The following is a 16,011-nucleotide window of genomic DNA, read 5'->3' on the forward strand; positions in this document are numbered from 1 at the left end:
AAGAACACAACCTAAACCACATAAATCGTACAAGAACATAATCAAACATACTAACCGGTTACAAGTAAAGGAGTGTGATCCGAATGGGAAGTTGGTTCTTGTGCCGTCGGTTTCCAAGCAACGAGAGGGAGAGAGAGTTTGTGTGTGCGAGTTCTTGTTTGCAAAGCTTGTGAAAAATTAACCCTAATGGTATATGTATCATGTACGCATAAGGAGTGTGGGCCGAAACCTCACTTGGGCCGAGGTTTCGAGTCTAGTGTGTGGCCCGAATGGGCTTGTGTTCGGTTGGGCATTCGGTTGGGCATTCGGTTCAAGTAACGTATCATTCAATCAATCACTTAATCGCAATAGTTCATATAGTTACACGTATATAATAGACGGTAAGTACGAGTTGTCACACAAGTCACCTGCATGAACTGTCCCATATGTTTTTCTAGATGCAAATATGGGGTCACTATTGTCTTTATCTGTTGTTGCTGAAGAAAACCAAGATTTTGATCCGATAAGCAAATCAAATTATCATAAATTGATTTGTAAACCTAAAGCTAATGGGCCAAAAATGAAGAAATGAGCCCAAACTATTTCACCAAAAAGACCAAAAGAAATGAGCCCAAAGTGTTTCCCTTAAGAAGTTAAAAGTATATATTTATAAAGATTAAGAAAAGTTAAAACTAAATGATATAAATAAAACATATATCATCTTAATTACTTTTTAGTGATATTTTTCTTAAATAAAACTTAAATTAAACAATTATGAAATTTGGCTATTATTTGATGATTTCTTTTATTCACTATTACCTCCTACTTCAAGTAAATTATAAAAAAAATCATTACATAATAATTAGGATTCATATTTTTTCCATTTAGGTCACATAATTTAGAAAAGATATCTTTTAAAAAAATTCATAAGACTCGAACATCTTGAATAACTTTAGAGGAAAAAAACAAACTTTTGAGTGACTCATAAGATTGGAACATCTTGAATAACTTTAGAGGAAAAAAACAAACTTTTGAGTGACTAAAATGGTAAAATTGGGAAATTTTGTTACTATTGGGTGGATTTTTTCCTTTATTATAATCGTTTATGAGTTATTGAATTTATTATAAGATCCATAAATATGCTAGATATTTATTTGAAAAACAAGTAGTAAAAGATACATGTAATTGTAGAAGTGAACAACTTGCTGAGATCTCTAAATCTCATGCTGCCCAAGAAAGAGACATGAACAATAGTCCCTTGAGGTTATCTTAAGCAAAAGTCAAACATTTAGACAATGTTGACACATTTTTAAATGATTTTAAACCAACAACATGATGAAACAAAGCATTTTTGGCCTTAATATCATCCCAACTTTTGGATCCATGCTTTCAGAGGCTTCTTAAAAGTTAAATATGCAAGACAAAGGTTAAAGTTCTGCCAATTTGTGTCATCTTTGATCGTTCTATGCAAAAATCATAACCATTGTCCATAATGCTAGAAACAAGAACATTGACGCATCCTAAAAAATTATTCTAGCAATAGTTAGAATCATTTGATTGCATACAATCATAGAGGTTCAAGATAATCTATTTGTCTTTTTAATCTTTTATATATACTCAAATTTGTTTGTATTGATCCCCTCTCTCTATAATAATATGCAAGATTGTTATCACAACACATGCAAGAAAATTAACCATCTAAGATGTCCAATATTTTAATTTTCCCAATTACATATGTTTTAATCCTGTTTTGCTCATCAGCTTTAGCCAACCAACCGCGCTTCTCTTCAAATGAAACAACCGCAGTTGTTGCTAGTACTGCTGCTGCTTCTAATGCTGACGGCATATGCCAGTCAATAGTGGTGCCACGTGGCTACCCTTGCGAAGAACATAAAGTGAGAACAAAAGATGGTTTTGTGCTAAGCTTACAAAGAATACCACTAGGACGCGCGGGTGGCAAGAGGGGCAGTCGGGTCCCTGTTCTTTTGCAACATGGTCTCCTAATGGTTAGTGAATTAGACTCATGTGTTAATGTCTAGTGTTTTTTTTTTTTTTTAATAATTACCTTAACAACCAAACGTACCCAGTAAGATCTCAATCGTAGCAATGAGCTATTGTAGGGTTTTGGGAGGGTGGGATGAAGACAAACTTTTCCTCTATTCTACAAGATAGAGAGGCTGCTCACACTAAGACCTCAACTCTAATAACATTTTTAAGTGTATAATATAGTAATCCAGATAACATAAAATGTATGGGAAATCAAAACAACAACCATAAAATCTTCACATTTACCTTAAATGTTTCTACTGAACCAGGACGGTATAACATGGTTGTTGAGCCCACCAGACGAGTCATTGGCTTTAGTGTTGGCTGATAACGGGTTCGATGTGTGGATCGTTAGTTCACGAGGAACCAAATATAGTCGCGGTCATGCATATCTCAAGCCTGAAGATGAGGTTAGTTTTGTCTTTTCCTTTCATTATCCCATTTTGGGAATCCTATACCAAACAGTTTTCTGTTAATTTGTAGGCATATTGGGATTGGACATGGGATGAGTTAGCAGCATATGATCTTCCAGCTACATTTCAATATGTTCACAGTCAAACGGGCCAGAAACTGCATTATGTTGGCCACTCGTTGGTGCGGTTTAAACCCTTTAAAATGTTGTTTGATTTCAAATAGTCAACATTTGACCCATTTTTGTATATTTGTATAGGGAACTTTGATCGCTATGGCTGCATTTTCGAAAGGGGAACTTGTTAGTATGCTAAGGTCTGCGGGTTTGCTTAGTCCCGTTGCTTATGTGGGCGAGATCACATCCCCGTTAGGCAGAAACGCTGCTGAAAACTTCATTGCTGAAGTAAATATTTATAATCTTCTACAACTGGTCACATTTTAATAATCTTGTATGAAAATCATAACTGTTTTTTTTATTGTAACAGACTTTGAAGTGGTTGGGCCTTCACGAGTTTAATCCAAAAGGGTAACATGTTGTGAGCTGTTACGCTTTTTGTGCACCTTTTTCTTGTTTATTCATATGCGCCTTTGTTCATGTGATCAGGGATGCCGTGACCAAGTTTCTCAAGAAAATCTGTGCGCAACGAGGCGTTGACTGTACCAACTTGTTGAATTCATTCACAGGTATTGTGACTTATAAGCATTGTTTTTGGTTTATAAAACAGTAAGATTGTAGGACTAATACTCAACGTTTTGTCTGGTTTAGGCAAAAACTGTTGCTTGAAGCCTTCGATAGTTGATGTTTTTCTAGACCACGAGCCTCAACCGAGCTCAACAAAAAACATGATTCATATAGCTCAAAGTAAGCTTTATGTTATAAATCTGTTTAATGATTCAAATGGATCTAAGTGTCTAATGGATCTTTATTTTTGGAAAATTTTACAGTGATAAGAGATGGAACGATCCGAATGTATGACTATAACGATGCGGGCCAAAACAGAAAGCGCTACGGGCAGCCCACACCGCCAGCTTACAACATAGAAAACATACCAAAGAACGTTCCACTTTTCCTCAGCCATGGCGATGCAGATTCCCTTTCAGATGTCAATGATGTGAATCATTTGTTAAGAACACTTAAACATCATGATCAAGACAAGATTGTGGTTCAATTCGTAAAAGGTTATGCTCATGCTGATTTTGTTATGGGCACAAATGCTAGACAGGTTGTGTATGAACCTCTTATGGCCTTCTTCAAGCGTCATTGAGAATGCATTGACACTAAATGATTTAATTAGTGTATGAACCTCTTGTTCATGTTTGTGTGTTTTGAGTTTATTTGTTGTTAATATGTACTTTTTTATTATAAAAGAAAAGGAAATCAATTGAAATATATTGAAAAAGTTTGATTAAATCAAGTTTAATCATATGTTGAGCACGTGTGGGCATTGCCTCAGGTACATACCCGTTGTTTTTTTACTCTAATCTATCCATACCAGGAATTAAACCCTACTCTTCTCCCCAAAATACAAAAGCCTCTACTACTCAGTCAAAGCTGAAATAATCGTACCCTTTGTAGTTTGAGATTTTATCTTGTATAGGGCATGATCGTGTTTGAGGAAAGAATTAGCCAATTAGGGGATTCAAATCCAATTGTCTGATAATGTGAAAGAGCTACAATGACTACACGATCATGCGGAAGCCTTAGAATTCGACCTCCACTCATTCCACATTGACCCACCATAATAACTAGGCCTCCACTTACTCATTCATCAAGATATAAGTTGATTCGAGTCATTTGGTTTACTTATGGGTTCTTTTGGGTTTTAAAAAGGTACAATGAGTTGATTTAAATGTGCTTAAATTTTATAATGGGTTGAAATGCGTCATCTTTATAAAAAATTTCAACTTAATGTGAGTCCAATGATCCAACACCACCCAGGCCCCCACAATCAATGTCTATCAACACCACCTCAACCTCTTCCTTCGCCATGGAGACCATCATCAAGACACCATCTACACCAACGTGCCACCACTACCGCAACACACCACCACTGATTCCACCGCCACCTCTACATGTCACCACTAGCAACCAATATATATATATATATATATATATATATATATATATATATATATATATATATAGTGGAGGGTTCAAACGAGAAATTTTTTTTTTGTAAGAATAAAAAAAAGAAGATTTCAACCAATAAGAATGTTTCATTTAACTTCATTTAATTATTGTGCTTAATATTGGTGTAAGGGTATATTGGTAAAGTTAGATAAATCATTAATTAGTAGTCTTCCTTTTTAATATTTAACTACATTAAATTTGTAACTTATTTTTTCAAATAAGTTAATTTAGAGTGTATTTTTTTTCAAAAAAACTATATTTTTTCAAAGAAGAAAAAAATAATAATTTAAAGTGTAGGATGAATTACGAGCTGTGTAGGATAAATTAAACGTGTAGGATAAATTATGAAGTGTGTAGGCAAAAATTTTAGTGTAGAGGTTGATAACATTTATGGCTAATTAATTAGTTAAAGATAATAATAAATGAGATAACAGAAAAACTATTTAATGTTTTACAATTGTACCCTTTGTTCTTTTTCTTCTCAAATGAACCTCCCCCATATATATATATATATATATATATATATATATATATATATATATATATATATATAGTGTCAGGATTTAGAGAAAACGGTGAAAAGTGTGAGAACGGTGAGAACGCTTATGAATCGTCCGATTAAAACAATCTATGGACTAGATTGGCGTGGTCGCGTTTTCGTAAATAACATCAATTTTATTACGTGAACGCACTTCATTCAGGGTAAAAATGTCTTTTGACTTCTCTACCCAAAACGCCATCTCATGAAATAAAACGCCAAACATGTAGCACACACCATTCTAACTAAAAACGCCATTAAATATAAAACGCCAAACTTAATTATAATAAAATCCCGCCTAAAAAAACCGCCAAAAAATCGTATATATACAACATCTCAGACATTCAAATAAAAACACACACAAAACCCCAAACGCCATATTTAATATATACCACTCGTCTTAGAAACGCCAAAAAACCCAAACATCAAATATCTTCTAAACCAAAACGTTTATTTGAAATTCAGTTTGGTTGTTTGTAAGCTTCCACTCAATGTAATGGACAAAATCCTTAAGTAAGGATATTGTCCATTTCATTGAGTAAAATCTTATTGACTTTATCCTCAACTTCCATCCAATTTATAACGCCAAAATATACAAAAACATTATTGAGGTTTGTTTGTCAATAAAGTTTAGCTGTATAGGATGGACAACATTGTCAGACATCTTTCTTAACTGAGGATTAACAACATCACCATACAACAAAACATTATTGATTTCAGCATGATCAAATTTACAGTTTTAAGGTGGTTTATTTAATGGCGTTCTATTTCTCGATAAAACGCCAAAAAAGTTAAAAAATCAAACATCGTTCATTGGAAATTCAAGGATTGTTGGCTGAAAGGGTGTAAACTCAATAACATTTTGCTGCATGAGATAGACAAATATTATAGAAAAAGAGGCTGATTTCAGACTTTGTGCTTCTACACGGCGACAAAAAACTACTTCGAAAAACAAAAATAAAAAAAATCATACCAAAGTCGAAACAGCCAGTGAAGATGCTTCAAAAGAACAAAGAGACTGGTGACAGTGAAGATTTGGAAGATCAATATATATTTTTTTAATTTTCTTTTTCAGTTGATTGTTATATAATAACAACGCCATATCTAATAAAAACGCCACACAACCAAATGCTTGTCAAAACGCCAACATGCCATAAAACGCCCCAAAAACTATCAAACCATAATAAAATTACTTTGGACAAATATTATAAAAAACCCAAAAAATAAAATAAAATAAAATAAAGTAAATAAAAACCAAACTTGAAAATGTAACTAGAAACAGTAACTACAAATCAGTAAAACTAAAGAGAGGGAAAATTTATTATATTAGAATCTAAAACGCCAAACTTGAAAGATGGGACGTGTTACAGACTTCAGAGATAAAGCTTATCAAAAACAATAATTACAAACAGTAACTGAAACGACGAATACTTTATTATAATAATGGACCGCCTAACTTACGCGCCAAAAAGACATCCTATAAAATGATACGTCTCAGCAACTTCCATTTGATCAAACCAAAAAAACAAACGCCAATACTACTAAATACCACTCACTGTAAAACACCAAAAAATTAAAAAAATCAAGGATTGCTAATATGCTTTCTTGGATATTCAGTATTGTTCTTCGGGAAGTTTCGCTGAATGAATTCTTAGCTGAGGGGAGTAACTTAGTAAGATTTTGCTGCATGAGATATAACACCCGTCTAATTACTATTCGAATTTAATAAAATATGCATATTTTTATATCAAAAGCACTTCACTTAAAAAAAGTACAAAATAGAAGTTTTAAAGTGATCACATACTAGTTAACTACTAACTAGTTTAAACATCCAAAACATGATTGGTTAATTGTTTACATCATAATGTCACACCCCGATTTCCACGTGTCTCACCGGTGGGCCCGGTGGGGGATTACCGTGACATAGTTGGCAACATTATAGTCAAACCACACAATTATATAAATGTACAGCGGAAGCTTAAAGAAATATATATATTTCAACCTCTGGTTGTAATATCAAATGTATTACAGAAGTCGAATGTATCCACAGCGGATCAAAATAATAATAAAGTATTGTTCATTCAGATACAGCATCAAGCTTGCGAGACTTATCATGATGCTAGGAAGCTACTACCAGCCAATTTCGTGTAGTACCTGCACTTAATCTTTTTGGGAAAATACGTCAGTTTACACTGGTAAATACGTTCAACTGACACATTTGAAAATGTTTATTAAAACTGATTTGAATGCACGAGGCACAAACTCTTTTATACTTGGGAAAATTATTAAAATCTTGTGAACGAATTACATGTCCTTTTATGCGTTCAGTAGCCCGGATCCTGTCCGGGTTAAAGATTAATAGACACACCACATTGCGTAAAACCGTAGTGTAAAAACCAACGGCTACGTCTTTTAATAATAATAATGTCGACAATATATACCGGGTGTACGCCTACACCGGGATGTCGAGGTCGTGGCCATTTCGTAAAATGATGCCAAGGATATCCGGGACAACGGTCATTAACCCCCCAAAGGCTTTTAAGTAACAAGACTGTTTAAATGAGCCGATCACATTATTCAATTAACCACCTAAGCGATGGAAGATATGATGCTCAATCAAGCGGTATTAATATACCGTATCCCAAGCCCGTATAAGGGAAAATAAGTTAAAGTATTTACCTTTGCAAGTATATTCCTTAATTTGATTAAATCACCGATAGCTTTTACTGGGGCTCCTATTCTGGAACGAAGGTTTTAATTAACCTATTAGAATCCTAACAAGTCTTTATATTGGCCGTAGCCTAGACCGGTTGGTTCCGAAATGTGAATACGGTTTAATCGCGCGAAAAGGCGAAAACCGAGAACGGAGTGTGATTCTGACCCAACAAATTCGGAGACTTGTTTTATATAGGTTTAAGGTTCACACTCTGGATTTTGGGGTCCAAATAATATAATTTGTCCCGTATCGGCTATTTTATGAAAACTAGTTTCATAAGCCGAACCGTGCGCGCAATAGGCGAAACGGTTAACCATGAGAGTCCTACGCTTATTTCCTAAGTCAATATGCCTTAAAGAGGTTGTGGTATCAGTAGGATACCTTCCGTGATGCCCGTAACGAGTTTAAGTTAATATTATGCCCCGTTGGGGTTTTTCGGTCATTTTAAAGACTTTTAAAGAGCTTTTCGAGTTCTATAGAAAATCTGAATTTCCCGAATAGTCTATAAAGTTTAAAATACTTTATTTATTATTTAAAATCAGTAGCAACTGGAATCGGGTCAAAAGACCTTGTAGAACTCAAGTTTTGGCCAAAAAGGACATATTCGGTATTTACCGAACCGTAGCCATAACCGCAGGTTATGAGCGAGGTAAAAATTATTAAAAATCTTCAAAGATCCCAAAATATTATTTTATAACAGTGGGTAAAAGTTTTGGTGATGAAATCTTCGTTTAGATAGGCGCTATGCTAATTGCGCCGTTTATTACAAAAGTTTACTTTAATTGCGCTTTTTAGCATAACTCTCATTCTAGACCTCGGATTGACGTGAAACTTTAAGGGCCTGCTTATAATTTAGTAAGCAAGGTTATGGTCCGTTCACGCGTCCGAAATGCTCGTTTTATTTTAAAAAGGCCGTTACGGTCAACTTTTAGGCGATTAACGGAAATGCGTAAAAGACTCGGACAACCAATGAACCGGTCACAGAGGGTGTCACACCCCAACCGATGGCGGAAACATCGGGATGAGACGAACAAATTGCTCAAAACAACATAACACTAAATGTGACAATAATTTATTTAATTCATTTCATAAACTCTAAAGTGAAATACATAGTTCCAAACAATACAACATATTGTTCAACAATAATTCAAATGTTATGTGGGTTTCTAGAGTTCATCCTAGCTTGATTCTTGAATCTTGTACTTTCAACCTGCAATATGTATTAAAATAATGTCAACAAAACATGTTGGCGAGTATACAAGTTTTCATACATAGCATAGTACGTGTTTAAAATGTTGCTCATATCCAAATGTGAAATACAATATCATGTTAACAGTATATACTCAAAACGATGTTACTCTATGTGTCCAAACCAAAGTTTAACGCAATTAAAGTGTACCCAAACGAGTTTGAGTAGGTTGACATAGTTTAACCTAACAATACCTGCTCGTAGAACAGGAGGGGCGTTTCTCAACCTATAGCGCTACCATTGTTAGGGGAGGCTTGTACAAAGTTAATGAACACATAGTCATTAGGTGTTTACAGTAGCATAACATGTCTAACATGAATAGAGTGTGTCACATAGAATATGGAATGAGTGTGCATAAAATGTTTAATGTGTTGTGATGTTTGATATGTAATACATATTGCACCCAAAAGTGTAAAACGAAAATGGGTCATGTATACTCACCTTGGAGTGCGTTGCGTATTTCTTGGAAAGAGAATATGAGGATTGTTCCAAGTGTCGTTGCACAAGAGAATTACCCTATTAATTTTGAGTATTTTGTTAAATATTGGGAATTTAGGGTTTATTTAAATAACAAGGCATGAAATACTATCAACATTCTTAAAATAATCATATGTTTCATATTGTTATATTTAAAAAATATATGACAAATAAATAATATTACTGATTTTATCAAAATGGTATAAATGTTATTACTAAATTGTTGGACTAAATAAATAGTAATTATGATATATATATATATATATATATATAAGTAAATAAGATAGTGATTAATAATTGAAATAATAAATCTGAATAATATTGCTAATCTGAATAAAATAGTAAATCTATTTATTATAATAATTCTGATTTTGTAATTCTGAAATAATTCTGATTTAATATCATATTTCAGATTATAATAAATAAATCTGTTTTATAATATTAATAATAATTATGTAAATAAATCTGTTTTAATAAAAATATTAAATATAATTATATAAATAAATCTGATTTTATAAATAATTTTGATTTAATTAAGGATTAATATTTCTGATTTAAATTATGTTAATAAATCTGATTTTAATAATAATAATAATAATAATAATAATAATAATAGAGAATAATAACAATAATACTGAATTGCTTTATTAATTATATAAATAATAACTGATTTTGTATTAATACTAATAATAATCATAATGATAATAATAATATTAATAATTATAATCATAAAAATAACAGAATAACAAATAAGTAAATGACAATACAGCGAGCAAACGGGATTGGATCGATACCGGATATCGAGTCGTCTTCTCCGGCGGCTCCGGCGAAGTTCCGACGGTCGGCTTGTCTTCTCCGGTGAGCAGTGAGAGAGAGAGAGAGAGTTACGGTTGCAGGTGGTGTTCGGCGGTTAGTGGCAGTGGGGGTGGTGTCGAGGTTCGAACGGGCTGCGGTGATGTGAGGTGATCGAGAAGGTGATTATAGGTGGTTTCCGGCGGGTAGTGTGTTTTCCGGCGAAGAGAGGTGAGGGGTGAGGTGGTTGTGTGAGTTCGGTTGGAGGGTGTCGGGTTTATATAGGAAGGTCAAGGTGGTCGGAAAAAGGAAACTATGGTGTAGTTGGTAACCGGGTGTAAGTTTGGTAACCGGGTTGTAAATTGGCCGAAAATCACGAGGTCGGAAAAATGGAAGGTTGACCGGAAACGCGTGAGTTTTTTTTTTTTGGCGGTGAGATTCAAATATGGGTTTGACTGAAATAGCACATAAAGTTAATTAGTTTCCATATAATGTTGGATGTGGCATACCCGGCCGAGTGGTTAGTGAGTCGTTTGTTAAGCATAAGGTCTCCGGTTCGATCCCTGGCACGCGCATAATACCCATTTTTTTAAATAACAACCAACTAACTGTGTTAGCCACTAACTGAGTTTTCTAACTCAGTTAGTGCTGCCCTTTAATAAAATTAACCTGGTTAGGCTCATTTAACCGGGTTTTCACTAACGGGGTTAGATTAACTAACAAGAATGCTTAAAAATCAATAAAAATTCAGTTTTTTTAATATATATTTATTTATTTATTTAATTTTAATTATTAATTTATTTATTTAAAATACTAATAAAATAGTATAAAATCATTTTAACCCAGATTTTGATATTTTTACCGAATTAACGTACGAATTCCCAATTTTCGTACGGTTTAGGGTAATCTCTTGGCAACGATGGATTTAAGAGCTGAGGTTTAGATGGAATTTCACTGTTTTTACGTGCTTAACATTGTTTCAACGTGTAATAACATATCATAGTATTTAAACAAGTATATGATCAAAATAATGCACTTTTTCATCACGATTCAAGTCTCGAAGTGAAATTGGGAATAAACGAGAGTACAATTGACTAAATTGGAAAGTACAAGATACCATGCTATAAATAGAAAGATCAAAAGTACGAGGCGTTACAGTCTCCCCTACTTTAGGAGATTTCGTCCTCGAAATCTCAGATAAAAAGACTTTAGAAAAGGTAAAAAATTTTTTTGAATTAAATAGAAATTATAAAATTCGACGAACTAAAATTTGATAGTAGATTATTTGTTTAGGTAAAAAAAAAAAATAAGAAAAACATTTTGGATTTGTTTCGATTCTGCACTAAAACCTCGGGGACTAGTTTGCAATTCTTCCGAAACCTTCAAAAAACAATATGACGCCATGCCTCGACCGGAATTCCGGCCCAACGACAGACAACACCAAGCTGTTATGGTTTCCATTTTTTTGTTGAGCTGATTGTTCGGAATTGAACGATATTCCGTGTTTCCTTTTTCTCAATTGATCATGAATCTAGACTTGTTCATAACGCGTATACGGTATTCAATCACCAATCATTGCCGAATTTACGATACGTGTGAAGGCTATAAAAGCCGAACATCTTTACACCAACCTTCGACCACAACCTTCCCCTCACATTACCCTCACAATCCCTCTGTTCGTTAACAACACCGCCGGAGACCACCTAGTCGTCGCCGGAGACGAAACAGTAGGCTGCCATCACCACCACGTAACCTTTCACCATCCTCCGTTTTGACCCGCAACACCTTGGAGAACCCCTGTTCGGAGACCCGCAACTCACCGAAGTAAACCGCAACCACCGGAGATCATGATGGAATGGTTTGGCCATGTTTCGTTCACCGAGCCCGTCGATGGAACAACCGGGCACTCACCAGAAGCACGAAGGCCATCAACGCGTTTCGTTTCGATATATATATTTCCTTATTCCGTATGGTTTTCGGTTGATAAACTTTTGTTCAGTTCAATTGCTTAACCTGTTGGTGTAATACACTCATAATAGTCTGCATTTTTTCTGATGAAGAAGATGAGTAATCGAATGAGTTTATAGCAAATGAAAACCCACATTAAACTAATCTGTTGACATAGCCTAGTTTTTTTTCAAAGTATTTTAATCCTTTTTTTTACTTTCTTTATTTATTTATTTTATAACAATAAATATTAACGGGTTCCATGTGTTCTTAACACAATTAGTTATTTTTAGTTGACCATTCTTTTCAACTTTTTCCATAAAAGTTAATCTAAAATAATCACAAACTATTAAGAAAATTAGCCTGTATAAATAATTAATTTATAAGCAAAATACTAAAAACTTTAATCTAAATATTAACAAGTCGTTATGTGTTATTTTAAATATCTAGGTTAAACGCTCTTGTTCGTGCGTTACCTACAAGAAATCGCAACGCGACCAATGTGAGTATACTCGATCCCATTTTCATTTTAAACACTTTGGGTGCAACATGTATTACATATTCAAATTACACAACACTTGAGTCTTGTTTTTATCACACTCTATCCACGATTAAACATGAAACGATTTGATGCTTGCAACCCCACATTCAATGCAACTTCAACACTCTTTGAGTGCAACTTCATTATATGCAACTTTATTTGAATGCAACTTCAACACTCTTTGAGTGCAACTTCATTATATGCAACTTTATTTGAATGCAACTTCAACACTCTTTGAGTGCAACTTCATTTGGATGCAACTTTATTTGAATGCAACTTCAGCACTCTTTGAGTGCAACTTCATTTGGATGCAACTTTATTTGAATGCAACTTCAACACTCTTTGAGTGCAACTTCATTACATGCAACTTGAACGATATTTGAAAGTAACTTGAACAATGTTGAAAAGTGGTAGCTAGTGTCATCGTCTTCATGTTGGATATTGAGCAACTTCAAAACTTGTTTTATTCCACTATGTTATGTATCAAACTTGTATACTCGCCAACATATTTTTGTTGATGTTATTTTAATACATGTTGCAGGTTGCTAGTCAAGATGATCAAGAAACAAGCTAGGATGGCTTTAGATACCCATTTTAGCAATTAAACAATGTTTGAATCTATGTTTACTATTTGAAACAATGTATTATTCTTTAGTTTTAACAAAATGATTTAATTCATATTGTCACAATTAGTGTTATGTTGTTTTGAGCAATTTGTTCGTCTCATCCCGATGTTTCCGCCATCGGTTGGGGTGTGACAGATTGGTATCAGAGCCATAACTATAGGGAATTAGGTAAGATTGCCTTACTTCTCCATAGTCTATAGTAGGAGTACTCTGATACCAGATTGGTATCAGAGCCATAACTATAGGGAATTAGGAATGTCTTGCCTAGTCTATAGTTTAAGAGATTACTCACTATGTGTTGCTTAAAACAACCTCCTTTCTATCTTCTTTGCTTCCCCCTACTCTCTTTTGGACTTCTAATATACAAGCCTTTCCTAGGGCTAACACAATACACACTTGGAAGCTTTGAAGACACTCTTACAACACAATCGAAATGATTCATCAAGATAGGGGTGATTCCCACACTTGGTGATGATTTTCACTCAGCTATACTTTGATTTTTGCACGAAATCTACCCTCAAGTTAGGAGTGATATCCAAACCTTGAAGGGAGTTTTCCATTTCATACTCTAGTGGGCCCTTATCTTTTGATAAGTACCAACCACATTAGGGTACGATGTTATCAAGTTAGAGGTGATACTCGCATCTTGTTAACTAGTCCCACTCTTCGATTTTCATTCTCGCCAAAGTTTTGATTTTCCCAATCGATTAAGGACGTGTAGTAACTGGAAGGACAAATATCGTTAATCGCTTCTCGATGAGAGTATTTGTCTATTAGGCCAAAGCACGTTTCCTTAATTTGAAAAGGACTTCGATTTACTTTGGAATTGTCGTATGTTACGTTCCGTGACAATCCATGTTTTTACATTAAATTTTTTTTATGCTATCTTAATTTTCATGTGTTTTACATTTGTACGATATATCATTTCAATCTAATACATGCATACTAGTATGTTATACTGGATTCGTGATTACTGGGTTATTCTTATGTGATGAACTTGTCTTTTAACCCACACCTTAACATGTATAGCACTATGCGTAGTGCTATAGGAGTAGCGCCCGCCCGTATTCTAGTGGTCATGTTAAATTAACAACATTACACCCTCTTCGTTGCGACGATGTTGGGTAGTCAACTTTGCAGTACACGATGGGTTGACATGTTTATTCACATGCCAGTGATACGTTAATCTTGTTAACTAAGTATGTCATGTGAATTGTTCTAAATTTTATGCTAATACTCAAATTCCCAAGTTTATCATCAAGATAGGAGTGATTTCCCTACCTTGACGATTAGCTTCACTCAATTTTCAACTTCAACAATGAGCTAGGGGTGATTTCCTTACCTCAGAGGTAGTTGCCAATTTTTTTTTTCGTTATCAATGAAACTTTATATTTGATCGTTACTTTCCTTTCAAGCTTGGAGACACGAATCACACCATCTTCGCAATCTAAAACAATAATAATCCCTAGTGAACAAATTAAATTTATGATGCTTTCATTATCTATATTACACTACGTGAAATTCATTATTATGCAATGTGAAACTAATTGAACATCTTATATGCTATATGAAACTAGTTGAACCTTTTACAGGCTATGTGAAACTATTTGAAACTATGTGCTATGTGACACATTCATGAAAACAATTTTCCTTAAACAAAACGTTACGATCAAGTCTCATCTATTCCTTATTTTGAATTTTCAAAAGTCTTGCTCTTAGATTTCGAGGACGAAATCTCCTAAAATAGGGGAGACTGTAACATTCGCCAAAAACGAATATCTAGAAATCCAACCCGTTATAATTTTTTTTTCCAAATCATTGTAACATTTATTTATTTATCTATTTAACAATTTATTATTATTGTTATTCAAAATCTTATTTGGACTTAATAAATCGTTAAAGCTTTACTTAACTTTATTTGATAGACATATTCCAACACATTTTAATTAAAGATGACAGAATCATCTTGGATTCCTAATAAATTGTTTTTCATCAATATTTTTTTTTACAGAATTCACCTAATTTAATACCACTAAAGAAAATAAAGTTGATAGTTTTGAACACTAATAAAACCTTCAATTATCTTACTGTTCGTTTAGTTAATTCATTATCAAAAGTTTAGAAATGGTAAATTATCAATGTGAATTAAATAGAAATTATAAAATTCGACGAACTAAAATTTGATAGTAGATTATTTGTTTAGGTAAAAAAAAAAATAAGAAAAACATTTTGGATTTGTTTCGATTCTGCACTAAAACCTCGGGGACTAGTTTGCAATTCTTCCGAAACCTTCAAAAAACAATATGACGCCATGCCTCGACCGGAATTCCGGCCCAACGACAGACAACACCAAGCTGTTATGGTTTCCATTTTTTTGTTGAGCTGATTGTTCGGAATTGAACGATATTCCGTGTTTCCTTTTTCTCAATTGATCATGAATCTAGACTTGTTCATAACGCGTATACGGTATTCAATCACCAATCATTGCCGAATTTACGATACGTGTGAAGGCTATAAAAGCCGAACATCTTTACACCAACCTTCGACCACAACCTTCC

The 16,011-nt window shown here is 33.9% G+C and overlaps 1 protein-coding gene across 1 annotated transcript; it reads left to right on the forward strand.

The window, feature by feature from the left end:
• The first annotated feature begins 445 nt into the window (after nucleotides 1-445).
• LOC110893040 (triacylglycerol lipase 2) lies at nucleotides 446-3,785 on the forward strand. Its single transcript, XM_022140162.2, has 9 exons — nucleotides 446-533; nucleotides 1,741-1,985; nucleotides 2,295-2,435; nucleotides 2,509-2,619; nucleotides 2,696-2,839; nucleotides 2,922-2,962; nucleotides 3,041-3,120; nucleotides 3,203-3,298; nucleotides 3,382-3,785. Exons 1-9 carry the CDS (start codon nucleotides 446-448, stop codon nucleotides 3,699-3,701), a joined length of 1,266 nt encoding a protein of 421 aa, XP_021995854.1. The 3' UTR covers nucleotides 3,702-3,785.
• The last annotated feature ends 12,226 nt before the right edge of the window (nucleotides 3,786-16,011 follow it).

Source organism: Helianthus annuus, chromosome 12 (assembly GCF_002127325.2).
Source record: "Helianthus annuus cultivar XRQ/B chromosome 12, HanXRQr2.0-SUNRISE, whole genome shotgun sequence".
Taxonomy (NCBI): Eukaryota; Viridiplantae; Streptophyta; class Magnoliopsida; order Asterales; family Asteraceae; genus Helianthus; species Helianthus annuus.